At 50.2% G+C, this 24,431-nt stretch overlaps 1 protein-coding gene across 6 annotated transcripts in view; it reads left to right on the top strand.

Moving 5' to 3' along the window:
• The window catches only part of MAD1L1 (mitotic arrest deficient 1 like 1), a 501,873-nt gene that overhangs the window by 277,811 nt on the left and 199,631 nt on the right, over positions 1-24,431 (top strand). The window contains exon 1 of one of the 6 annotated variants that reach the window (XM_032259849.1): positions 2,686-2,822. The exons of 4 other annotated variants lie outside the window; for them this stretch is intronic. In XM_032259849.1, the coding sequence (XP_032115740.1) occupies positions 2,700-2,822 (123 nt within the window). In that variant the 5' untranslated portion in view covers positions 2,686-2,699. Of the gene's footprint in view, positions 1-2,685; positions 2,823-19,104; positions 19,643-24,431 lie in introns of those variants that run through there. One more of the 6 variants, XM_032259850.1, reaches the window with a different exon arrangement.

Here is a 24,431-nt window from a genome sequence, read left to right on the forward strand (position 1 = left end):
AGGCCCCAGTGAGCTGTCTGGTGTCCTCACTGGCTGTTGCACCTGGGCCCCAGTGAGTTGTCTGGCGCCCTCCTAGGTGCTGTCCTTAGGCCCCAGTGAGCTGCCTGGCGCCCTTCTAGGTGCTGTCCCCAGGCCCCAGTGAGCTGTCTGGTGTCCTCCCTGGTTGCTGCACCTGGGCCCCAGTGAGCTGTCTGGCACCCTCCTAGGTGCTGTCCCCAGGACCCAGTGAGCTGTCTGGTACCCTCCCTGGCTGCTTCACCTGGGCCCCAGTGAGCTGTCCGGCACCCTCCTAGGTGCTGTCCTCAGGACCCAGTGGGCTGTCTGGTGTCCTCACTGGCTGTTGCACCTGGGCCCCAGTGAGCTGTACAGTGCTCTCCTGGGCACTGTCCCTTGTAGTCTATTGGGCGTTGTGTCTGTGTGGTTTTCCTGAGGGTGTTACCAGCTGTGGCAGCGGTAGGTTGGGCTTGGCGTCAACAGGCCCAGGGCTCCTGTCACGCCACTGCCTGTGCTCATGTTGCCCACGTGATTGGGAAGGGGCCAGGAAAGCCTGTTGGCATCTGGAGTCATGCTGTGGGTGGCCGTGGCAGGACTGTGGTCATGTGAGTGGAGAGGACAATAGGGTTCTGCCCTTGTTGCTAGATACGCTGCTTCTGCTCTTCTCTGAGGCCAGCCCCTCCTGTCTGATGTGTGTGGAGTGTGGGTCTCAGCCTGCTGGGGGCTCCTTCATGGTATGCAGGGGTGCCCAGGTGTTGACTCTGCATGAACAGTTGTCTTTCTGCCTGGCTGTTTCCCTGCCTGATGCCCCTGTAAACATCCATTCCCAATGCACTTCCCAGAGGATGCTTGTCCTTGGAGCACTCCTAACAAAAGGTTCTCAGTGAAATCAGTTTGTGACGCCCCATGTGGTACAGCCTGACACAACATTGTGCCGCTCAGCTTGTCCATGGCTCTGAGAAGCCCTCGGGCCCTAGGGCAGCTAGGGGGAACAGCAAGGTGACCTGTCAGGTACAGGGAAGGTCCAGCCTTCATGTGCAGTTCTCACGTCTTGTTGCTGGGCTTTTTTGCATTGAGTGTGAGTTTCTAACATACCATGTTGAAACATCTCATCTTGCCTGCTGAGCCATGTGGCTCTTCCTGAAGACCAAAGCCAGTGCCCTACTTGCCACCACTTCATCCAGACCCCAAAGGCCCCTTCTGTCCCATAGACTGAGGCTCCCATAGTACCACATGGGTTATGGATGAGAAACCCAGGGTGTCCTGCCTAGGAGAGAGGCTGTGGAATTCCCAGGCTCCCTTGGCTTTGGAGGTTTATAACAGAGAGACCAAGGCTTGGAGAGGAGCCCAGGGAGACAGGCCAGACCTCTTCCAGCTGGCACAGGTAGCTTTGGCTCGGCCTCTGGGGGTATGTAGGTAGAGCCTGCAGGGTGTCTGGGAGGGGCTAGAGGGACTGGGCCCAGAATGTTGTCCTGACTTCCCAAGCTTGCTTTAGCCTGACATTGTCTTATTTTTGTGCTTTAAAATTCCCTCTCGTGTTTGGTAGAGAACTATTCTCTTTTTAAACTCAATTTCGAAGAAATCCATATCTTTGAATAACCTTGATCTTGAAAGGAAAAGAAGTTGGCTGCAGGTGAAAATTGATGGTCACGCTCAAAGGCATGGTTCCCTGCCAAGGAAGCCTCTTGAGTGTTTCCGCTAAAAATAGCTGCAACATCCTGGTGGTGTTGTCTGAACCGTCTCCAGACCCCCCTGGAGACATTCAGAGATGTTAAAGGTGACAGTCAGCCTCACCTGGCTGTTCCTGCACAGGTGTGTGTGTTCCTGCCCTGTGGGGCGTGGGTGGGCCAAGCCACACTCAGGGGTACAGGGCTGCTAACTTGGCAGCCTCTGCTCCTTCAGTTGTCCTTGATGTCATGGCACACCTGAGAGTCTTGGAAGTTCCCTGTGCCACAGTATGGGCAGATGCCTAGGTCCCCATGTCCCTTCGTCCATGGTCCTGGGAGAGATCCCTGGCCTCAGAGTCAGGCGTGGAGTCACTGGACTTTCTCCATGCTGGTGATGGGCCACGGTTGGCTTGTGGTTCCCATGGTTCTATGGGTGCATCAGGGAAGCTGCCAGAAAGATCAAGCCACAGCCTAACACCAGCCAGAGTGGAGGCGGCACCGGGACCCCATGCCTCACCACCCTCAGCCTGGTGTTTCTGTTTGCTGTGTGGGTGTGAACATGGGTCTGAGGTGTTGGCTGGAGGATTCCCCGCTTCCAGCAAGTGCTTGAGATTCCATCCTGGTACCTAGCTTCTGGTCTGGCCTCATACCTGGCTTAGCTCTCGTAGGAGTGCAGCAGATGGAAGGGGAGGTGATGCCTGCAGATGCTGCGTGAGGTACCCCTCAAATGTGTGATCTGGTGCCTGCAGACAGTGGGTAAGGTGCCCCGTGAACCTGTGATCTGGTGCCTGCAGATGTTGGGTGAGGTGCCCTGTGATCCTGTGGTCTGGTGCCCGCAGATGTTGGGTGAGGTGCCCTGTGATCCTGTGGTCTGGTGCCCACAGACGTTGGGTGACGTGCCCCATGAACCTGTGGTCTGGTGCCCGCAGACGTTGGGTGAGGTGCCCTGTGAATGTGTGATCTGGTGCCCACAGACATTGGGTGAGGTGCCCTGTGAACTTGTGTTCTGGGGCCTGCAGATGTTGGGTAAAGTGCCCCATGACCCTGTGGTCTTGTGCCTGCAGATGTTGGGTGAGGTGCCCTGTGAACCTGTGGTTTGGTGCCTGTGGATGTTGGGTGAGGTGCCCTGTGAACCTGTGGTCTGGTGCCTGCAGATGTTGGGTGAGGTGTCCCGTGAACCTGTGGTCTGGCGCCCACAGACATTTGGCGAGGTGCCCAGGAATTGCAGCGCTAGATGGTCCTCCAGGATGCTGGTGCTGATTGGCGAGTCTGGCAACCCACACCAGGTGGTGGCCAGTGCCCTCAGGTGGCTGCTGCCCTCCAGCAAGACATGGGGTTGCTGCTGGACCCAGGTGTCTCTGAGGCCCAGGCACAGACCTTGCTTCTGCAGGAGGCCCCTGGGTGGACCAGGTGAGTCCTTTCTCCTGCCACCTCTTTGAAAATCTGTGTTTTAAAACTCAACTTCTTGAGTGATATCAGAAGGTCCATGAACTGGTGAGCTGCCCCAAGTCTTTTGCCACCCATGGTGGGCATGAGCCACCTTTTGAGTTGGCTCCAAGTCACAGAGGCCATGGAGTGGGGGCCTCCACTGTGCAGGGAGAGGGTCTGGCCCTGGATGGGGCACTGGGAAGGGAGGTAGTGGCCTGAGGCCAGCTCTGCTGGAATTCCTCTGTTATAGAGGGGAGAAACCTGGGAGCTGGAATCAGAAAACCTGAGTTAGAACCTGAACTCTGTCACTCTCATTTGTGCCTGGCACCAGCTCCCTTTACCTCTCTTCACCATTGCTGCTTCTCTCGAAGAATGAAGCATGCGCACCTCACCCCATCTGCATGCAGAGCATGCTTCATTCATGAGGGAATGCTTTGAAAATATTTTTAAATTGTAGTGTTCAAATATATGTGCGAGTTCATCATCAACTCACTCAACAAACATATGGTTAATTCTATTCTAAGGTGATGTGTGTTCCTAAAAGTCACCCTGCTATGCAAAGTCGCATTAAAAATAACATGGGAACCTAATAAAAATGGCAGTATGGTTCACATGGTCGGTGGCTGGACACAGGCAAGTGTGATGATCGGCTTGGCCCTTTGCCTCGAGGAGGTCTGGTGCTGGCTTGGGGAAGTGGGAGTGGCGGCTTACAAGTCACTGTGGAGGGGAGATGGGTACTGGAAGCTGGAGCTGGTGTTGCACAGGTGGGCTTAGGCAGGCTTGGGAGGCTCCCAGGACAGCTCCATTCAGCTGAGTGTGGTTTTCTGCCTCCATCTTGAGAGGAAGTTCTTCACAGAGAGGTGAAGGGGGACTTTTTGGCCATCACTCAACATCCTATGGGACAGCCCCTCCCAGATGGTCAGTAGCATGGGAACAAGTCTGTGTTTTCCAAACAAGACACAGTAGAGTCAACTGCCCGGCTGACCCAACTGCCTGCCCTGTGCCAGGCCTTATGTGTGGCTGATACTTACCCAGTTATCAAATTTATTTCCTAACAAATCGTATGTTAAATACCTGGCATGAGACCTTGAGTGAGTGGGCATTTGATGTTTAGTGGTCACTGCTGGCATTCATCACATGAACTTCTCATTTTCCTTAACATTTTTCTAATAATCTCACTTAAAATTCATTTGGAGAATTCAGAGCTAGGATTTGGAAATCCCATGTTTTTGGAACAGTTTGTAGTTGAATTAGGTGAATGGTGGATGGTGCCAGGTGAACAGGTGGGATTCCCAGCCCAGACGTGCTGGCTCCAGCCTGTAGCTGCTCCTTCACACTCATCCACATGGGTTCATGAATGCACCTGTGTGGGTGCTCACTGTGCATGTGTACACACATGAGCATTCCTGTGTGCGTGTCTGTGCTGCATGAGCTGTTTGTAGGAGCTGTGTGTGTATATCTGTGGCTGAGTGCTGTGTGTGCATATCTGTGGCTGAGTCCATACTTGTGTACTTGGGTGCACATGTGTGTGTTGTGCTATGTGAGTTCTGTGTGCACTTGTGTTCATGTTAGTGTACACGTCTGCTCTTTGAGCTTTGAGCTCTGTGCACATCTGTGTGAACTGTGTGCATGTGTGAGCATGAGTGTACATATGTCTGCTGTCTGAGCTGCACACATGTAAGTGTGAGTGTGCATGTATCTGTTCTGGCGAGCTCTGTGCTTGCACGTGAGTGCACATATGTGTGTGTACATGTGTCTGCTGCATCAGCTCTGTGCACACGTGTGGGTATGCATGTCTGTGCTGTGTAAGCTCTGTATGTGCATGTGTCTGAGCATGAGTGTGCACATGTGAGTGCAGTGTGAGCTCTGTGTGTGCACATTTGTGCATGTTGTGAGTGCTGTATGCGCACACACATGTCCATCTATGTATGCCATTCTGGAGCGCTGATTCTTTTATGCAGCTTGGCTCCTTTGCAGTGTGAGCCCTATGTGTGTGTGCATGCTTGTGTGCATGGTGTGAGTGCTGTGTGTGCACATGTGTGTCCATCTGTGCATGCCATTCTGGAACGCCAATTCTTTTACGCAGCTTGGCTCCTTTTCCCATGAGACCCTCATGGAACATTAAGCCTGGCAGACAAGGCTGGCTCCAGCCACTGTGATAGTTATTAAACAGCAATAAAGCAGGATCTGTATTTACAGACCCAGAGCGTGCTCAGATTGGGAGGTATTAAACATCATCCATCATCAAATGGAAAACAGTCAGATGCAGAGAATGCGGAATGGAGTTAATATTTTTTTGGTTAACTTCACCCATAAAGAGCTATACTACCCCCAATAAAACACCAAGAGGAGGAGAGGAAGCTCCCTCAGACTGAAGCAGTCATCAGTATGATCTGCAGACAGGCTCCTGGGTCTCCTCATGCCTGTGGGTTTGCAGCCATGTCACAGGGACTGGCCGTTCTGCAGCTAATTACGCAGCTGTGGCTCAGAGCAAGTGATGTCTCAGGGTTTCTTTCCAGAATTCTCATTGCTTGCTTTGCCTTAGGTCAGCTCATTGGCAGTGCTGGGAAGCTGGGGTGGATCGAGAAGTGGCATCTACTTGCAGAACCTGAAAATTTGGGAAGGGAGGGCCTTGGCCAAAGACTGTTTGCCCAGGAAGGTGGCATGTAGTAAACAGCTTAGAGTTCAACCTGGGAGGCTGGTGTTGGGGCATGGACATGTGTGCTGGTGGCCAGTCATTACCAATCCATCCAGTTTCCTCTTTGTTGTCTGTGAGTGGGTGAGCTCAGCCCAGGGGGTGTTGTGTGTACAGCGTGTGACGCAGAGGTAGCACCTGGGATGGAGGCCCGGGCACTGTGCGTGTGGCACAGGGATCACTGCTCCTCTTCCTCCAAGCCGAGACTTCCTGTCTGAGTGAGGTCCAGCCCTCCACCTAGGAGCTTCCAGAATCTTCAGCAGGGACAGAGACTCTAGAAAGTGCCCGTCTCTTCTCCAGCCCTTGGTTGAATGTGGGCCTCTTAGGGACAGGCCAGTAGCACTCACCCCTTGCCTGCCCAAGACATCATCACAGCTTAGTATGGGGCAGGTGGGTGAGGCGGCATTGGAAACAGATGCTTAGTGCCACAGAGAAAAATCAGCACTGAGACAAAGGATCTCTCAGCAAGGCAATCTTTATGTTCTGGAGAAAGGATACTCCTGTTAGCCACGAGAGTACAACCAACAAAGGAAAAGCAGACATATTTATCGTTTACGCATTTGGGGTCGTCCTTACTGCTGTGTCTGATCTCCCTTTGTTGGAGCCAGACCTCACAATCTAAAACTGAACCTGATTGGCTAATAAACCTTTCTTGAATAAGTAAAGGTAAAGGGGAAGTCCAAATAAGGAAGAGACAGGAAGTTGCTTGCAAAAGGACTTAGAAAAGTAATAACAAACATCTTGGTACAAGGACAAAGAATGTAGTACATGCCTGTGAGCATGTCTGACAGCTGCATAGGGTAGGGCTTAACAAAGAGCTACTAGCAAAAAGCAGGAAGCCTTTGAAGAAAGTCTTTAAAAGTGACTTATTTCTAACATTTATTGTTATTACTCTTTCATAAGAAAGGAAACTTTGAAGAGGAACTTTTCTGCTTCCCACAGGCAGGGGTTGTGTCACTTCTGATCTGCAAGGGGTTTAACAGCTGAGGAGATGATCACCACACATAGAGTTTGGTTTCCAGAAAAATAAGGGAGAATTTGCGCAATTCTTGAACTTTACCCTTCCAAACTTTTTTACCCCTTTTTTTTTTTTTTTTTTTGAGACAGAGTTTCGCTCTTGTTACCCAGGCTGGAGTGCAATGGTGCAATCTCGGCTCACCGCAACCTCCACCTCCTGGGTTCAGGCAATTCTCCTGCCTCAGCCTCCTGAGTAGCTGGGATTACAGGCACACGCCACCATGCCCAGCTAATTTTTTGTAGTTTTAGTAGAGATGGGGTTTCGCCATGTTGACCAGGATGGTCTCGATCTCTTGACCTCGTGATCCACCCGCCTCGGCCTCCCAAAGTGCTGGGATTACAGGCGTGAGCCACCGCGCCCGGCAGACTAGAAGTTTTAAGTGACCTTCTGTGTGTCTAAAGCATTTCATGAGCAGTGCCCCAGCCAGAGCCTGTCTGGAGGGGAAGATTAGGTTGGGATGGGCTCCCAGACCTTGGAGGAGGAGGAGAACATGGGTTTCTTAGCTAGCTGGCTGGCCCTGAAGTTGTGGGAGCCTTTGGTAGCTGAGCGAGGTCCTGCATTTCTATGCACATTGTAAGGCGATCTTGCCGGCCTGCGCTGCCTTCCAGCTGATATCAGGAACATAGGGTGCCTGTGAGTGCAGGCCTGGAAAGGGAGGCCTCTCCATTGCAGGAGGCTTCAGCCTATTTGGGTGCAGTACCTGTTTCCCCACTTGTATCCCAGGAAAGGAACTGATTCCAGGTCTCGGCCTGGGGCTTCTATGGGTCCCTCCTTGACTCCCTAGGGGTAGCCGAGGTGGCCATTGTAGCACTCAGTTGGCCTTCCCCAGGAAGTCCCTTGCTTACAGGGCCTTCACTGCTGCCTCTATCATGGGCAGGCCCAGCCCAGCATGGGCAAAGGCTTCAGGGAGCAGGAATGTGGCTGCCCTGTGGCACAGGGGGTGTGTGCCATCACTCCTAGGGGTGATGGCTTGGCCCCATTTGGGGCCCTCGGCAAAACGTTTGGATTTAATGACTACTTGGGGCGCACCACGTGCTCTGAGTCTCAGGGAAGGCCTAGGATGGGCCCTGAAGTGCTGTCTGACTAAGGCTGGGCTCCTCAGGTGAGAAACTGACTCCCATTTCCTGCTCCCCTCCCCTTCCTTCAAGGGATCCTGTTAGACTTTTCACTTTGCTCCGAGGCCTCCAAATCCCACTAAGCGACTGTCGCTTTTCTAGGGCATCCTCGGGTGCTACACTAAGCTTTAATAAAGGGCTTTATCACAGCTTCAGGAAAGTCTCAATAAATTAGATCCGCTGGTTAGCCTTCGTCGGTGATTTTTATTAACCTCCAGGTAAAGAAATATTGCCAGTTATAGAAGCATGATTTATTTCTGTATAAGCCAGGCTAGCGTGGCCCCCATGGGCTCCTGAGACAGATGATGCTGTGTACACGCAGAGTCCTGGGCTGGCCATGAGAGGTACTTGTGAGGGCGCTTGGTGGCTGGAGGGCTGGGAGTTGCTCTCACATGGACTCTCGCAGGGACACAGGGACCCTCACAGGGACTCTCACGGGGACACGGGCTCTCATAAGGACACAGGGACTCTCACAGGGACTAACATGGGTACTCTCACAGGGACACAGGGGCTCTCACCATGCTCTGCCCTCTTGTGTGGAGTGGCCTGCAGGTGGGATCGTGGTCTTCAAGGTGCTCAGGGCCTTGTTGGAGGCCACCTGCAGCTGGATGTGCTACCCTGCCATTGACCCCATTGCTGGCCTTGGACGGAGCCTATTCCTCACAGGCACAGAGACACCGGCTGGCATTCCTGGCCTGGAGTGGAGAGCAGGGTGTGGACGCCTGATAGGATGCCAGAGCCTTTATGTCCTTCCTGGGCTCTGGTGGCAGCAGCTCCCTTGCTGAATGGCTTCGCCCTGGGAGGTGATCAGAGGCTGGGCCTTGCCATCAGGGCGCCCGGGCTCAGATCATGCCTCTGCAGCTGTGTGGCTTGGGTGTGTGGCTCCCCTCGGAGCATCTGCTTCATCTGTGAAGTGTGGAGAGTGGTCGCTGCTGCTCACTGGAGTGGGGAGGTGACAGGCCTGGCCCCGGGCTCGATTCTTGTTCACGCTGTTGCCTTCCTTGCGCTCTCCTGTCTACACCACTGGCACAGGAGCTCCCAAGAGGATGCTCATGCCCTGGGAGATCACGCCATGCTGATGGCCTCCATTCCTTGGGGTCTCTTTCACTGAGCGGGAACCCTAGTTCTTTTCATCCTCAAACCCCACAAAGCTGAGCAGGAAACATGTGGACCCTGCTGAATCGCCCCTTGCTGTGCAGGAAAAGAAACCGAGGTTGATTGCCTGGGGACTTCATGTGTACTTGGGACCCAGACCTCCTGGCGGCATCCACCGTGCTGGTTCTGTGCCCTGCTGAACCATTTTGGAAATTGTGTTACCATCTCACACATAGAGCGTGCTCCTCTGGGATTCACTGCTGCTGTTTTTCAAGCACCATTCCCAGTGTATTCAAGGCGTCCTCACCTCCTTCCACGTGCGCCAGGCAGCTTCTCTTTGGCCTCTCACATCTGAGACGCTTTGTGGTAGGAATGTCCTCTCAGGGGGCCGAGTGTGAGTTCAAATCCCAGTTCCAGGTGATGGCTGTGTGGAACCCAGCCAAGGTCTTTCCATCTGTGTCTCAGTTTCATTGCTGGAGAAAGAGGGAGTATCCCAGCACATCCTCACAGAGTTGTTGGCAGACTGAACGAGTTGAGGGGAATGAGCAGGAGTAACCCTTGGTCCAGGGCCTGTCGTAGTTGCCTCTGTCCTGTGAGCATTCACTACAATTTTTATTATTGCCTGCTCCCCTTCCCAGCCCATCATGGCTGCAGCTCTGCACAGTTTGTTCTCCCATGCTGCTGTCTCCTCTCCTCCCCTCCTCTCTCCAGCAGGCCTTTGCCATGGCTACTGAACCGTTGCCGTGGCCGTCTTGGGGGCCCCTGTGCTGTCTACTGCGTGTGCTCTCCTGACGTGCTGGGTGCCCAGCTGTGCTTGAGTCACACCTGAGCCCGGGCCACCACCCATATCCTGTTCCTGCACAGTGGGGTCTGCCCCGTTCCAGGGGCAGGCTCGGCAGCCCGGCCCTCCGTGGCCTTGTTCAGCAGCCCTGGGCCCAGCCTGTGTCTATGTTGGGCAGTGCAAGGTGTTGGGAGTGGAGAACGGGCAGAAGCCCCTGCCTCAGGGCTCCCTGGGGCCTGGCAAGAGGCCTGGGGCGGTGCTGCCCCCACCCTCGAGAAGAAGGCCGGCACCTCCAAGTGCTGTTTGTGGTGGGAAACAGGTACTGAGCAAGTCTGGACACCAGCCCCACCAGGCCCTCCCTGTGCCTCCACTCTGCAGGACACCCCTAGCCTCCAGAGGAAGGTCATGACAGTGTCCTTGTAGGGAAGGGACCTGAGCATCATGTTCCCAAGCCCGCATTCTGGCCACCTCCAGCCTGCAGGATGCACCAGGTCATGCTGAAGGTCTCCTGAGGAGCGCAGGACTGTGAGAACAGATTGCAGCATGGATTTTTGGAGGATTAAAGTTAATTAAAGAGTTCTTCCTTGCTTTTGTGTCCTTGGGTTTGCCAGCTACTTACATGCTAATGCTGCCCTGCCACCGAGGATGAGGGGTGTCTGTGCACTGCGCTGTCGGGAGGAGAACCACAGGAGGAGAGGAGCACCCTGTTATATATTATCCTGCCTCCCTCCGGTGGGAGAAGCACGTAGATGCAGACACATTCAAAAGTCAGTAGCAGGGTTGCTTTTCGTATTTCCTGAAGTGTCTGCTTGGCTGACTTGAATGTTCTCCATTCAGGTCCCACCTGACACTGCATAATTGAATGCATCATGTGTGGAAATATCTCTGCATAAGCAATTGTGTAAATAAAGAGATTGTGGAGAATAGGGTCTGAAGTTTCTAAGTATACAGGGCTGTGTTTTCTGGAAGCCTGTGTTTCTTGGCAAAGGTGACTTTCAGCTTTGCAGGGTCAGCCAGTTGCAGCACCCTCTGGCCCTCAGCATTACTGTCTTGATGGGGTTGTGGATGTGTGCGTGTGCATGTGCGAGGGCTCATCAGGTGTGTTAGTTCTTGCGTCACTGTAAAGGAATACTTGAGGCTGGGTCATTCCGCACACTGTACGGGAAGCATGGCGCTGGCATCTGCTTCTGTGGAGGCACAGGAAGCTTCTGATCATGGCAGAAGGCAAAGGAGGAGCATGCCCCACAGGGTCTCTCTCACTGAGCTAGGACCCCATTTCCCGTTCTTTTCATCCTCACTGAACTGTGTGGGGCATGCCCCACAGCAAGAACAGGAGCAGGAGAGAAACTCGAGGTCCCAGACTTAAACGATACTCCTCACTGGGGGGGATGGCTCTGCCCACATAATCTAATACCTCCCACCAGGCCCCACCTCCATCTTTGAGAAACATTTCAACCTGAGATTTGGAGAAAGCAAACATCCAAACCGTATCACCAAGTATTTGTTGAATGAATAAATGAATGTTGGTATCATTATTGGATGTGTTTTAGCTGCAGAATCTAAAAGCCAGGGTTTTGGGGTGCTTGCAGTTGGAGTGTGAAAAGATGGGTGGTGGCAGTCAGGTATGCCATGTGCTTGCCCATGTGTGTGTGTGTCTGTGTGCATGTCTGCGTGTCCGTGTGCATGTGTGTGCATGTGTCTCTGTGTGCATGTCTATGCACATGTCTGTGTACATGTGTCTGCATATGTGTGCATGTCTGTGCGCGTGTGTGTGTGTCATGCGCGTGTGTGTCCTTGTGCATGTGTGTCTGCACGTGGCCATGTGTGTGTGTGTCTGTGCATGTGTGTCTGTGCATGTCTGTCTGAATCTTTCTTGGATGATCCCTTGCTGCTTTCCCAGGGAGCTAGTTTTCTGTGTCCTTGGCTGGGTAGGACCCAGGCTCTGCTCGCCTCTCCAGAATGGAGCAGGCAATGCTGCGGGGAGCTGGGTGCAGCGTGGCCAGGCCAAGGCAGGCATGTGTGTGAGTTTTGTGTTCAGTATCCCTCCTCCACTGTGGGCTACCATGGTGAGAGCTGACATTTGTGCAATGTGGAAATGAGACTGTCTTGTGGAGTTTCCTACTCTCCTCAGGCAGAGAGAGGATTTAGTGACCTGTCACTTGATGGTATGTCTTCAAAGCTCTCTCTCATCTGGTTTAATTCAACTTATGTTGAGTGTCAGTTGTGACCCATGTCAAAGGTATACACAGCTTGATATAAGTTAAAATGAGAAAACAGACTTGATTCAGTTGCTGCTGACAGCTGGGGACAGAGCTGAGCTCCTTTCAGGTTTGTGCAGATGTGACGACATTTTAAAGGGAGTGTGGGGAGCAGGGGCCCAAATGGAGTCAGAGAAGTGAAAAATTACAGAAAGCAGCAAGAGGATTGGTCGTGTGAATGTGATCAGCTGACTCTGCTATGAGCTGGCAGGTCGGGGCTGTTGGACGGGCTCCTGCTCCCCCTCCCCAGCCCCAGACTGGGAGACTGGCCTGTCTTCCTGATGATTACGTTCCAAAGGAGTGACTCTCAGTCCTTGAGAAGGACATGCTAGAGCTGTAGGAGGTGCGGGCTTGTGTATCTCCAAGGGACCAAGAAGGAGTCACAATTGTCAGCTTAGATTTTCTCAAGGAATTGCTCTAGGAAGGGGAGGTAGGGCAGGGACCTGTTGTCAGGTATGCTAGAAGCAAGGGCCAATTCTCCTGACAGCTCTGAGCTGTTTCCCACAGGAACTCAGGATGCTGTAGCTCAGGCTTCAGGAAGTCCTGCTGTGGCGGGCCGAGTCTCAGTGCAGGGGTGGAATGGAGCCCTTGTGTGCTGAGAGTTCTTGTGGCTCTTAGCAGCCAATAGTGCAAGACATCCGTGATTATTAAGCCGAGCTTCTCAGGGCAGCCTCAGTGACTGCACACAACACCTAGAAGGTTTTAAATCAGCATTGGCTAAATGAACGATTCCAAAGAGCAGTAAATACCACTGTTTCCAGAAGATGGAGCTAACTAATTTTCTTTGATCCTTGTGTTAAATATAATGAAGAGCCCCAGATGTTATCTATGGAATGAGCACAGTGAGCCTTGGCAGGATGGAGGCCAGGGGTCTCAGGCCTTGGAACAGCGTGGTGGGGAGCTGCCCAGGGTTCCTCGTCTGCCTCTTACATCCCAGACTTGGAGCTAAGGAAGCACAACCCCAAAATGCTGACGCTCCCCAGCAAAGGCCTAGGGAAGCAGTGGCCTGGGAAGACAGAAAATGTGGTCAATGCCTGGCAGTAATGGAAATAAAAACGTAATGGATAAGGTCAGTAGCAGAATGGAAGCAACGGGGGGTGCATTTGTGAACTCAGGGACAGAACGATAGGAACTGCCCAATCTGAACAGCAGAGAGAATACAATGGGGTAAAATGAACAAAGTCCCAGGTGCCGGTGGGACCATAGCAGAAGATCCAGCATTCCAGTTGCAGGGATCTTGGGGGGGAAGGGCCAGAGGAGCTGAGACAGAGCTGTGGGGGCAGCAGGCAGCATCTTCGTGATGAATCCAGCCCCTTCACTGTTCTGTGGGTCTACTCAGGTTTTCTGTTCCTTTCTTGAGTCAGCTTTGGTAGCCTTTGTCTTTTCAGGAGTTTGTTCATTTCACCTCAGATAGCTAATTTTTGGCAAGCAGCTATCCATAGTATTCCTTTATAATGTTTATTTCTGTAAGGTCAGTTATGGTGTCTCTTTCACTCCTGATTTCAGTGATCTGCATCCTCATACTTTTTTTTGTTGGTTGACCCAACTAAAAGTTTTTGTCAATTATGTTGCTCCTCTAATGGAACCAACTTTCGATTTGACTGATTTCTTTCATTGTTTTTGTGTTATTTCACTTATTTCTGCTCTAATCTTTATTATTTCCTTCCTTCTGCTTGGATCAACAGAAGATGGATTCCATAAAAATTAAAATTTTTGCCCCATGAAAGACCCTGTGAAGAGATGAAAAGACAAGGTTTAGATTGAGAGGAAATATTTGTAAGCTTCATATCTGACAAAGACTATTTATTATCTGTAATGGGTAAGAAAACTCTCAAAACTCAATAGTAGAAAAACAAAACAGACATACCTATTTAGCAAATGAGCAAAAGATATAGACAGACATTTTTACCAAAGAACATATGCAGATGGCATTTAAACCCCTGAAAAGATGTTCGACATCATTAGTCATTAGGGAAATACAAGTTAAAACCAAAGTGGGGCATCACCACACACCCATCAAAATGTAAAAACTGACATCATCAAATGCCAGCAGTGTGTAGAGAAACTCGACCTCTTGTGCCTTGCTGATGGGAATGTAAAATGGTACAGCCACTCCGGAAAACAGCTCGACAGTTTCTTAAAAACTGTACTGCAACTCCACATGACCAGCAGCTGCATTCCTGGGTGTTTATTCCAGTGAAATAAAACCAAGGTTCAGACAAAAACCTACAGAGGACTCTTCCTAGCAGCTTTTGCATAATGGCCAAACACTGGAAAGAATTCTGATGTCCTTCATTGGTGAATGGTTAAACAACGGTAGTGCCTCCATCCCACAGAATATTAATCAGGAATAAGAGGGAATTAGCTGCTGATAAACACAGTCACTTGAACAGATGTCCAAATAGTTTAGGCAAGTGAGGAAACCAGTCCCTAAAGGTCATGTACTGCATGATCCTGTTTGTGTGATATTATTAAAAGGCTGAAGTTGTAGAAAGCATGTGGATGACTGCCATGAGTTACAGAGACGCACAGGATGGATTTGGTTGTGGCTATTAAGGGACAACATGAGGGATTTTTGTGGTGATGAAATGTTCTATATTTTGACTATATGATTGTCAGTTTACAGATTGTGATACTGTGCTATAGTTTTGCAAAATGTTGCTATTGAGAAAAACTGGATAAATGCTACTTGTGATGTCTGTATTTTTTTTATAGCTGCATTTGAATCTGTAATTGTATCTAAAAACATGGGGAGAAATGCCAGATATAGTGTGCACCTTAAGTTAAATAAATAAATTTTAAACGTTTAGATTGGGCATAGTAGCCAACGCCTGTAATCCCAGCACTTTGAGAGACCGAGGCAAGTGGATCACTTGAGATCAGGAGTTTGAGACCAGCCTGGCCAGCATGGTGAAACCATCTCTACTAAAAATACAAAAAATTAGGCGTGGTGGCACACACTTAGAATCCCGGCTACTTGGGAGGCTGAGGCAGGAGAATTGCTTGAACCCAGAAGGTGGAGGTTGCAGTGAGCTGAGACTGCACCACTGCACTCCGTCCTGGGTGACAGAATGAGTGAGACTCTGTCTCAAAAAACAAAAAAAGTCATCAGCTTTATTATCTCCAAACAAGAGCATCAGCTTGTCCTCTGAAACTTTGAAGGCAGGCATTGACTTCTCCTCTGTAACTGTAAAAGTCCTAGATGGCATCTTCCAGCAGAAGGCTGTTTTTGTGTACACTGCAAGTCTGGTGTTTAGTGTGACCACCTTCATGGGTGCTCTTAGCTGGATCTTCTGGAGAACGTGCTGCAGCTTCTCCATTAGCACTTGCTGCTTCACCTTGCACTTTTCTGTTATGGGGCCGGCCTCTTAGTGTAAACCTCACAAACCCACCTCTGCTAGCTTCAGACTTTAATTCTGCAGCTTCCCCACCTCTCAGCCTCGTAGAACTTGCTGTGGCTTAAGGGAATGTTGGGCTGGTTTGGTCTTCTATCCCAACCACTCAGACTTTATCCAGATCAGCAGTAAGACAGTTTCACTTTCTTATCATTGGTGTGTTCAGTGGAGCAGCACTTTTAATTTCCTCTGAGAACTTTCCCTTTGCATTCACAACCTGGCTAGCTATTTGGCACGAGAGGCCTGGCTTTCGGCTTATCTTTGCTTTTGGCACACCTTCTCACGAAACTGAATCCTTTCTAGCATTTGGTTTAAAGGAGAGACGTGCGACTCTTCCTTTCTCTTGAATGGTTAGAGGCCATTGTAGGGTTATTAATTGGCCTGATTTTAATATTGTTGTGTCTCAGGGAATAGAGAGGCCCAAGGAGAGGGAAGGAGATGGCCAGTCAGTGAAGCAGTCACACACACACAACATTGATTGGTTAAGCTTGCTGTCTTAAGGGTGTAGTTCATGGCACCCCAGAAACAATGACAGTAGTAACATTAGAGATCACCGGTCACAGGTCATCACCACAACAGACGTAATGGTGATAAAAATGTCTGAAATACTGTGAGGATGTGGCACCCCAGAAACAGTGACAATAGTAACTTCAGTGATCACCACAACAATATAATAGTGATAAAAATGTCTGAAATACTGTGAGGACGTGGCACCCCAGAAACAGTGACTATAGTAACATCAGAGATCACCCGTCACAGGTCATCACCACAACAGACATAATAGTGACAAAAATGTCTGAAATATTGGAAAGATTTCTAACATGTGACAGACATGCAGTGAGCATATGCTGTTGAAAACATGGCGCCGACGGCCTTGTTCAAGGCAGGACTGCCACAAACCTTCCATTTATAAGAAGCACAGTATCAAGGGGCCATGATATCTGCCTGGCAGGAGGCACTGGTGCAGATGAGATCTGATGTGTACCCAGGCCTGATCCACGTTTGCTGTGTGGCTGGACGCCTTGGTGGGTGTGCAGAAGCTCGTGCCGTGGGAGGAGCTGTGGGAGGAGTATTTGGCAGGTGGAGCATGGCTCCTCGGCGTGGGTGCGCAAGCAAACTCGTGCTGTGAGCTGTAGGGGGAGCTCTTGGGGGCCGAGTGTTTGGCAGACAGAGTGTGGCTCGTGTGCGTGGGTGGCTGTGAGTGGCTGTGAGTGGAGTTGGTGGGATCCAGGTGACCACCTCCCATCTTCATCTCAATCTGTAGACAGCCAAGTTCTTAGGATTCTAGGTACCTATTGTCATTTCTGACACCTGCTTGGGCTTCCTGTACTTCCAGGGCTGTTGTGTCCTCACAGCTCCTGCGGTCAGGAGCCCTGGCCTTGGGGAGGTGGCTCAGGCACACGTCTGGGTTGCTGGTTGCCTTTAGGGGTAAACTCTTCCTCCTGTCTTCTGTTTAAAAGATGACCCACAGTGGATTCAGGCCTTTGATTTACCAATGCCTGGAGCTGTGGGAAATGTTCTCCAGTGACAGCCTGGGCTTCCATGGGATTTAATTTTGATATATTGGCCTTTGTGTATAAGAAGAGCCCAAACTCACAACTGGTTGGATTGCCCTCCTCAGACTTGACACTTCATCCAGAGAGAACTCTGAGCAAACCCTAAGGGATTCGGGCTGGAACTCTAGTTCCCCATGGGGAGGCGGCGCAGGAACTCATCGTCCTCCCCTGTCCTGACTGGTCCATGCTCCCACACCCATGCCTGGGAGCCTGGACTCTGGCTCACATTTCTCAGCACATCTTAGGGCTGTGTGGTCTGCATGTCCGTGGGATTGTCTGTGAGGTCATGTGGCCCCTGTGGGCTGCCTGGTTTCCTGTTTTCACCCCCATTGTCTCTGGTGTTTTTTCACTCAGAAATGACGCATCTGTTGTTGGCTTGCCTGTGGAGTTTCTGTCCCCTCCCTGAGCTCCCGGCTCTGTGGGGCCAACCCCAGTGTGGACTTACAACTGATAGGAGGCCCCCCTACGCTGCTGGGCCTCAGGTTTGGGGCTGTGGAGTGGATGAGTGTATTCTGTGACCACTGGAATCTGAAAACATGCAGCCCTCTTTGACAATAACACAGTACATGTGCAAAGCTTGGGAACTGATCAGAAAGTATAAAGGGGTCATTGAAAAAGACCTTGACCCCTGCGCCCAGAGGTAGCACCAAGAAAATGGTGTGCGTTTCATCTCCATGTCTCCCTTCCTCCCCTGTCACTCATTCAGCCAGTCTTACCAGGCAAACACTAAGCACTCACGGACACCCACATGCACAGGTGCCACGGGAACAGCCGAGTGTGGGGGCAGCTATGGGCAGGGCCAGCAGCCCTGTGTGCTGCCTGCACCTATCACATTTTACTGCAGCAAGTACCTGTACCATTCAACATTCCTTGAAAATAAAATCTTCTTTGGCTATACGATGTTTCTTTGTATAGACATACCAAAAGTAAACTCTTTATAGGAAATTTAGCTTTGTTTCTAGTGTTTTCATTATTATTGCTAATGTGTGCAACATCCTTGTACTCAGCTTATTCCCTGTATCTGATTCATTTGTTATTTATTTATTTGTTTAGAGACAGGGTCTTGCTCTGTCACCCAGGCTGGAGTGTGGTGGTGCCATCGTGGCTCACTGCAGTCTTGAACTCCTGTGCTCAAAATATCCTGCTGCCTGAGCCTCCCAAGTAGCTGGGACTATGCACACTGCCACACCTGGCTAATTAAAAAAACATTTTTTTGTAGAGATGGGGACTCACTATTTTGCCGAGGCTCAAGTGGTTCTCCTGCTGCAGCCTCCAAAAGTGCGGGGATTACAGGTGTGAGCCATCACAGCCTGATTATTAGGCAAGTATTACCGAGTGGAAGGTGGTGAACACTTTCAGGACCCTTGGCCAGTGTTACCCACTCGGTTTCCAGAAGCGCCCATGGATCTCCCAGCAGGCGTGGTTGCAGCCCTCATGGCCTCACTTGTGCTGGGTGTTAGCATTTTACTTCCTGCCACTCCAGGTGAGGAATGGGTCTTACTGAATTGTGCGCTTATTTGTCAGTTACTTTTCTTCTGTTGTTTTTTCCCAGTTTTCTATTACCATGTCAGTGATTTTCCTATTGATTTATAAAAGGTTTTCATGTATTTGTGGCACATTTCCCCCAGTTTATCTTTTTCCTTTTGTGTTTTTAAGTGGCGTTTTGGGACCATGGAGGTGTTGGTGTTGTGAAGCATGCTAGTCTTTCTCTGTATCATTCCTTCCGCTGCTTCGGTGCCCACAGCCTTTCAGGGCCTTGCTCCGCTGAGTATCCATCTAGTTGCCTTTGGTTCTAGTGCAGTGAAGCAGCTGAGGGCAGGGGTAACCGGGTCATCTGGGCTGGTTCAAATCGGGGCTCCACACCCATATGCTCTGTGGCCCTGGGGATGTTACTCATGCCTACTGCGCCTGGGCTGTCTCTGTAAGGATGGGATGATCGAAGGGCCCACCTCCTGCCCAGCACATGGCCTGGCACGTGGGTCCTGGGCTGGGAGCATGAGCTCTCGGAGTTCTGCATCTATTTATTTTATCTTTATTTTATTTTTATTCAGGATGCCAATCAGTGGCATCCTGAGCCAGGTGCCCTCATCCCACACTGTCATACCCTGAGAAGGTGGTAGACATGTGATACTGGTGGGCTTGGTGCATCCTCTCACCCGGTGCTTGCTCCATGCCCTTCTGTGAAAGTGCCTAGCCTCCCTGCCCCATGCACACTCTCCCTCTGTGTGGAGTGGGTCTTCCTTCCTGGTGTGGGGCTCCCTGAGTGCCTGCTCAGAGTTGCCTATGCCACCTTCGCTTGTTTGTACAATGCTCACGTCTGCCTCCTGCTCCAGGCTGAGTTCCAGAAGAGCAGGGTGGCGCCACCCCCGTTGCCACTTGCTAGGACCTGGCCTGACCCTGAGTGGGAACCCACAGCCCTGGGCGTGAACCCAAAATGTCAGGAAGCAGCACAGGGTCTCTTGTGGTAGCCTGGTGGGAGAACTTAGCGCCAGTGAGTCATTGTGTTTTGAATCCTCCACGTGCTGACTTCTGGCCCCACTCAGCCCAGCACAACTCCGAAGAAGAGGAGGGCAAGGCCAGCTCTCCCCGGCTGAGATCAGCTTTCAGTTGAGGAGGGACCTTGACGTCACAGCTGTTTGGGTAATGTCATGCCCCTGACTATGGATGTGCCCTGAGTCTTTTCAGGACTTGTGGGATCACTGCTGTCTAGGGTCTTTAGGTATGTATTAGAGCCCAGGGCTGGGTAAGCACTTTCCCACATGCCCATTAGCATGATGGCTAGAGCCTAGGCTCGGCTTCATGTAGGCTGGAGACCTGGGGTGATTGCCTTCACCTGGAAGCCTCCTCCTCATCTGAAAGGGAGAGAGGACTCCAGCCTGCCTCATGAGGTCATTCTGAGGACCGATCGGCTGATGGTTTCACTCATTCATTTTTCAATTGAACACACAGTTCCTGAGCACCTGTTTTGTTCCAGGAACTGGGCAGGGACTGGGGCTGGGTGTCTCGCATGAATGAGGCATCAGGGAGCTGATACGTGGAAACTCCTTGGCACAAGGCGTGGAGTGTGCCCGGCACCCTGGGCACTGGCTGCCTGCCTGTCACCCATCGATGGAGAAAGCTGCCTAGGCTTTGCAGCATTGCAAGATTTTTGATCTGTAGAAGACCAAGTCTATCTAATTCCTGGTTTTGCTGATACGAGCGTTGAGACCTAGAGAGGGAAAGGGACCCATCTGACTGCTCAGGCTGGCTGGTGGCCCCAGGGCTGTGATTCCACGGTGCTGTCTGTCCCCCGAGTTGCCCAGCTCTCCTTCCTTCCTGTGCCCTGTCAAATAAACGCACTTAAAATAGAGCTATGCAGCACAGGGCCTGTCTCTGGCCCATGGGCCACATCCATGTGGGTCAGGCAGACTGCTGGACCTCGTGAGCGTCACATCCTCCTCCCTGGTGAGGGGCCATCTGCAGCCACTGTGGCTCATCCCAGTGCCTTCCTGGCTGTGCGTGACACCCACATCGTCAGAGCGTGGGTGTGAGGAGCTGCTGTAATGAGGCTGGTGCTGGTTCAGGTGGTTGCTGGGGGCTGCATTTATACAACTAATACAAATGAAGTGGAATTTGTCATAGAGCAGTGTGAAATCTAAGTAAAATTGCTTCGGGAGATCATAATTGATTCCCACTCCTTCCTACAACAGGTATTGTAGAGCTTTTTATCAGAGGTTGAAATTGCAAGAACCCCGTTTGCTGGTAGGGAACCCAGAGCAGCGGCTAGTCCCTTCCTCCAGCTACACGTGGGTGGTGGAGGCCTGTGGGGAGGGAGTGATGGCAGGAAGCCGGAGGAGACAGCTGTAGGGCAGGGCAGGGAGCGTGCTCTGTGCACCTGGTGCGGCTGTGGGCAGGGAGGTGAGCAGGTAAGAGGGGACCCTGTGCCTACTCTGGGAGCAGCCTGGTGTTCAGCCCCCTGCTACCCTCAGGAGAAGTCACAGAGGTGCACTTGATGGAGAATGCACAGCTGCTTGCTGGAGGGAAGATGCTTCTAAAGGCTGGGGACCGTTTTTATCTCCTTGGGGTTCCTCGGAATCCAGTTGCCCAACCAAAATGGAGCTTTGTCAACAGTAAACCCAGTTTATTAGTCAGATAAGATAACCTTATAATGAGGCTTGTGGAAATCAAAGGAGGCAAAAATGAAGAAGAACAGAAGGTCAGTGGGAACAGAGGGAGAGACATGGTATCATCAGGCACTGAGCAGGGGTGGCTGAGAGTACCAGGCACAGGCTGGGGGCTGAGGAGGACAGAAATGCATCTGACAGCAGGGCGCCTCTCTGTCCCTGCCTCTGACAGTGGGCCCCAGAAACCCTTGCTGGCCCGCAGTGTTGCCCTTCAGAAGCTGATCGTTGGTGGCCATTACAGAGACTGTATCTCCTTGTTTTCAGTTACCTCTTCCGGGGCGGCCTTTGATTTGTTTTGGAGGCATTTTCATCAAATGCAGATGGGCAGGTTCTGCTCCTGCAGGGTCCAGCCACCTGTCACTGTAGCCCTGACTCACCCAGGGGCCTCTGCACATCAAGGCTGCTCTGGGGCCCACCTGTAACATGCTCTATTAGCATAAGCAAGTGAATTAGCCTTATCTGGTCATGAAAGAAGTGAAGCAAGAAATGCGTTTGGTAACACTTTATTAGCGCTTTGTTCGAGTTGCTATATGGAAATTATTAATAGCAGAATTGCATTCTGTTACAATTACCCTCTAATTCAGTCACCAGCCATTGAACTGGCCTTTTTACCCAATTAACAAGGTAATGAGTTTTGATGACTCTGAAAACTTTTTGACAGGGACACATTTCTTCAATCCCAGGCTTCCCTACAGGCTGGGGGAGACTGCCCAGGCCATGTATGGAACTTCTGTGGGGTGTGGGGCTGACCGTAGCTGACCGTCATAGCGCTGGGTTCCACATTCCTAGGGTCCTCTCTGCTAGCCAGGGGTGCCTGCAGAAATGAGGCTGGGATTACAGGGGGAGCAGTTCAGGCCAAAGACCCGATTTCCATCTGCTCCCTGAATGTGGTTAGCCCAGTGTCCGCAGCACTGTCAGGAGGGGATGGCCTGCATCAAGCCCACAGGACTTTCTCCCAGCACATGTGTCTGGGTACTGGGGATCATCTTGCTTCTGGTCCCTGGATTTTTACTTCTCTTTGGCTCCATGTTTCCTCTTTTCCCATCTCTCATTTCATTGTAATCACAACTCGCTCATTAACTTCAAATTACCCTCCACCAGTCACTCTCTTGCCTAGAAACTTCCTGGCTCCTTGTCTTCTGTTGCCGTGGGTGTGTCATGCAGAGTGCCCTGGGCCTACGCCTGCCATCAACTTCCACCGGAGCTGGGCTCAGGGGTCCAGCAGGAGGCAGGTCTTCCATCTGTATTTGTATATGGGAATGTATACATAGCCAAGCTCTTCAAACTGCAGAATTTTTTTTTAATTACTACTCTTTAATCTTTTTATTAGAGCATAACAAACAAAGAAAATGCTCTGTCCTGAGAGTACAACTTAGAGGGTTATGATGAAGTCATCCCATCCGTTGTGTGACCTCCACGGTCGGGAACATAGTGTCACCAGGGCACTGTGTTCGGTTGCTGTGTGCGGTTATTTTATTTCCATCTTCTGAGCATATCACATAATAACTTTTTTACTCTTCTGTGAATGGGCCTTTGAATTTCTTTATTTCTTGGCTGTTGTGACCAACACTACAGAATGGGAGAATATATCATCTTTTGTTAGGTGTTTGTATTGTGAATATCTCCTCCCATTCTGTAGCAGCTTTTCACAATCTCTAACTCAAAATAAATTCTTAATTTTAATGAGATTGAATGTATTAATTTTTACATCCCTCTCTGGTTGTGATATGAGTGTGTGTACCCTGTTTAAGAAAACTTCGCTACTCTCCGGGCCATTCCAGGGTTTCATTCGTGTCTTCTTGGTGGCCTTGCTTCTTCACACTGACCATGGCACTACGCAGGCTTGTTGCCCCGCACAGCCTTGTTGCCCCGCACAGACTTGTTGCCTGCACAGCCCTGTTGCGCTGTGTGAAGTTTCATTTTTTTTTTTTTTTTTTTTTTTTTTTTTTTCATTTTTCTTGCCTACATGGGTATCCAGTGGACTCAGCGCCACTTACTGCAAAGCTTCTCTTTCCTCCTGTGTCACGGTCCTGGTTACACCTCTGCATGAGCTGGCTCTGACTGTATTGGATGTTTCTGGAATCTGTATTGTTTCATTGGTATGTTTATCTCTTTTTGGCAAAACCACAAGTCTCAATTCCTGAGACTATTACGAGTCTTGTTACCTGATAGGGTGGCCCTCTCTGCTGGTTGGCATCAGGGCTGCCGCAGCTCTGCATGGCCATCCGCCTCTTCGTGTAGACTTTACTGCTCAGTCTGTCCATCTCACCAGCGGACCTGGTCAAGTTCTTACTGAGAATGCATTGATTAAATGATATCTGCACAATACTGAATCTTTTGATCCAGGGACTTACTATATGCTAACATGTTTAGGTCATCCTTATTTTCTCTCAAAATTGTTTCATAATGTTTTCTGGGTGGACATATCATAGGTTTTGTGTTTTGTAAATAATAGTATTTGTGCTTGTATGTAGAAATCTAATTGGACTTTGATCCCACAACATTGCTAAATCTACTTATTTTAATAATTTATTTGTAGATTATGTTGACTTTTCCTTTTTCATAATTGAGTCATTTAATAATAGCTTTCATTTTTTTCTCAATCTTCATACCTTTCATGTCTCTTCTTGTCTTATGTGTGGCTTAGCATCGCCAATGCTGTTTTGAACAGAAGGGCTGATAGTATTTGTTTTGCATCCTCAGAAGGAAAGCTTTCAGCATTTCACTGTTAAAGATCATGCTGATGACTTTAGTAAGGAAATCCTTTCAGATTAAAGTTCCCTCTATTCCTCATTTGCTAAGAGGGTTTTGTTTTTGTTTTGTTTCATAGTTTTTATTGTGAATAGATGTTGAATTTTAATCAAATGCCTTTTTTGCAAATATTGAGATGACGATCATTTGATTTTCCTCTTTATTTTGTTAATGCGCATTAAATTAATTGATTTTCAAATGTTAAACCAAACTTAACATTCCAGGAATAAACGAGCATGGCCTATGGGTTACGCTCTGTGTGTCGTGCTATATTTGGTTTGCTAATACATTAATTAGGGATTTTGCATCTGCATTTATTGGAGGGAAGGGTCATTAATTTTCATTTCTCAGAATGTGCTTTTCAGGTTTGGATGTCATGGGTTTTCTGGCCTTAGAAAATATTAGCAAATTCTCTTCTGTTGTTTTTTGTATTCATTTTATAAAATTGGCGATACTTCTTTAACGGCTTGGTAGACTGTACCAGCAAAAGCATCTGGGCTAGGGGTTTCTTGTTT

Source organism: Sapajus apella, unplaced genomic scaffold (genome assembly GCF_009761245.1).
Source record: "Sapajus apella isolate SASKATOON/1434 unplaced genomic scaffold, GSC_monkey_1.0 scaffold112, whole genome shotgun sequence".
NCBI classification, from domain to species: domain Eukaryota; kingdom Metazoa; phylum Chordata; class Mammalia; order Primates; family Cebidae; genus Sapajus; species Sapajus apella.